This window comes from Oncorhynchus masou, chromosome 31, assembly GCF_036934945.1.
Source record: "Oncorhynchus masou masou isolate Uvic2021 chromosome 31, UVic_Omas_1.1, whole genome shotgun sequence".
Lineage (NCBI taxonomy): Eukaryota > Metazoa > Chordata > Actinopteri > Salmoniformes > Salmonidae > Oncorhynchus > Oncorhynchus masou.
In genome coordinates, this window is record NC_088242.1 from 15652544 (window position 1) to 15655207 (window position 2664).

The window sequence follows — 2664 nt, forward strand, 5'->3', positions numbered from 1 at the left end:
TGTAAACATACATTACATTTGCATATATTTACTATAGATATCAATATATGTTTATGAGCTACTCACTGAGCACCGAAGCTGTTGCACAGATAACTTCCAGGCGTTTAGAAAATATATTGTATGAATATATTTATTATATATTTGTATACATATGTATTGCAGCCCTGACCCTCTGGACTGATATAGTGGTGATGATATGGTTTCTTCTACTCTATGACTATCATTGTAATGGTTATCACCGCTCTGGGTAACACTGACATCACTTAGTTAGATTGTAGGATTGTGGTTCACAAAAGGAATCTCTATAGTACACTACTTTTTAATGGGCCCTCGTCAGAAGAAGTGCACTATAAACGGAATAGGGTGCCATTTGGGACACAGTCAAACAGCATGGCGATCGCTAGCAACATCCAATGGTTTTCTGACTGCTGTGGGGTCAAAGTACACATATCAAACACTTAGATGGTCAGTAACCTCCAGGACATCGTCAGATTTAAAAACACATACATACACACACACACACACGCACGCACGCACGCACGCACGCACGCACGCACACACACACACACACACACACACACACACACACACACACACACACACACACACACACACACACACACACACACACACACACACACACACACACACACACACACACACACACACACACACACACACACACAGTCCTAAGCCATCTGTAACATCCAATGGTTTTCTGACTGCTGTGGGGTCAAAGTACACATATCAAACACTTAGATGGTCAGTAACCTCCAGGACATCGTCAGATTTAAAAACACATACATACACACACACGCACGCACGCACGCACGCACGCACGCACGCACGCACACACACACACACACACACACACACACACACACACACACACACACACACACACACACACACACACACACACACACACACACACACACACACACACACACACACACACACACACACACACACACACACACAGTCCTAAGCCATCTGTAGAAGTCTCTCAGTCTTCCAAAATTCCACAACCAATATTATTTTCGTTTTACAATGCTCTTCCCATGTTTAGTATTCCCATTCTCCACATGTCCACAGGTCTCTGGTTCCAGTGCTTCACTGCTGGACCTGCTTCAAGCTGAAATAGAGGAGAGAGAGAGAGACAGAGAGAGAGAGAAGTCAGTAAGATTTCAGCAGGTGCCTCAGGCCCATGGACCAGAAATCTGTGGGATATTTGATACCATTCTGAAAAAGATGTTCAGCAGATTTAAAGGAGCTTCTCTGGAGAAGTCAAAGGGAAATGTCTGACACCAGACACATTTTGAGGTGGACTATCCCTTTAACCATCTGTGATGATGTCATATTTAAATCACTGAAGTCTACTGAAAGTCAGCCTCAAATATACCATTTTTTCCTCTGCTGCGTTCACTCAGATGCCTGGGTTTTAAAGAGGGACGAGAAAGACTTCAGAGCACAAAACCATCAGTAGAAGGAATTATACAATAATCCAATTTCCCAATCTTTTCCTCATTATGCTGTCAGTTGTTAATGCTTCCCATTCCAGCTGTTCACCAATTTAAAACAAAAGCAGGGAGATAGGGAGTGTAAATCCCTCTGGTTTTTAGATGCCGTAATTACCGAGGGATTCTGGGTTTATCATGTCTCTGGTGATTATGTTTAAACGTGTCCTACACTAGCCACATTCTCTGCCATTATCACACAGAGACAAAGAGACGCCACAGGCGGCCATTTAAAAAAAAATCTATTAAAACAAAGAGATAAGTTTGGGAGTGTTATTACCTAACAAAGATAGTTGCTATTGAAAGTCTACACACCCCTTGCACAGTCTTCACAATTTGCTAAAAATTGATTACATTAAATGTTTTTCCTATTGATCTATACAATCTACTCCACAAGGGAAAATGTTCCAAATTACTAAGAAATACAAAATGACGATGCATTGTTTGCGATGCATTGTTAACAAGAGTTAATACCTTGTGAAAGCACCTTTGGCAGCCATTACAGCTGTGAATAATTGTATTATATAGAGTCTACCAACCTTACACAACTCTTAGGACAACATACACTGAGTGTACATTATGCTAATTTCCATGACATAGACTGCCCAGGTGAGTAGAGATGTAAAGTTAAGACATGGATTGGGTACTGTATGTGTGCCATTCAGAGGGTGAATGGGCAAGACAAAGTATTTAAGTGCGAGGTATGGTAGTAGGTGGCAGGCGCACCGGTTTGAGTTTGTTAAGATCTGCAATGCTGCTGCGTTTTTCATGCTCAACAGTATCCTATGTGTGTATTAAGAATGGTCCACCATGCAAAGGACATCCAGCCAACTTGACACAACTATGGGAAGCATTGGAGTCAACTGTGGAACGCTTTCGACACCTCGTAGAGTTCATGCCCCAACGAAATGAGGCTGTTCTGAGGGCAAAAGGGGGTACAACTCAATATTAAGAAGTGTTTGTGATGTTTTGAACACAGTGTATATCCATCGTTTTTGTCAAAATTGCTCACGCTCACTAAATTTAGTTGGTAATCATCAATGGACAGCAATATTCAAACACTGTCTCTGTTTTTTAAGCATATTTAAGTCCTTTTATATTTATTTTCATCCGAATAAACTGCTGCCACCACAATACTTGAAAATAC

The 2664-nt window shown here is 41.3% G+C and overlaps 1 protein-coding gene across 1 annotated transcript in view; it reads right to left on the reverse strand.

Moving 5' to 3' along the window:
* Window positions 1-708: 708 nt before the first annotated feature.
* Window positions 709-2664, reverse strand: part of LOC135523494 (zinc finger matrin-type protein 4-like) — a 103072-nt gene continuing 101116 nt past the window's right edge. Inside the window, exon 7 of the mRNA XM_064950197.1 lies at window positions 709-1135. Within this exon, the coding sequence (XP_064806269.1) occupies window positions 1114-1135 (22 nt within the window). The 3' untranslated portion in view covers window positions 709-1113. The remainder of the gene's footprint in view (window positions 1136-2664) is intronic.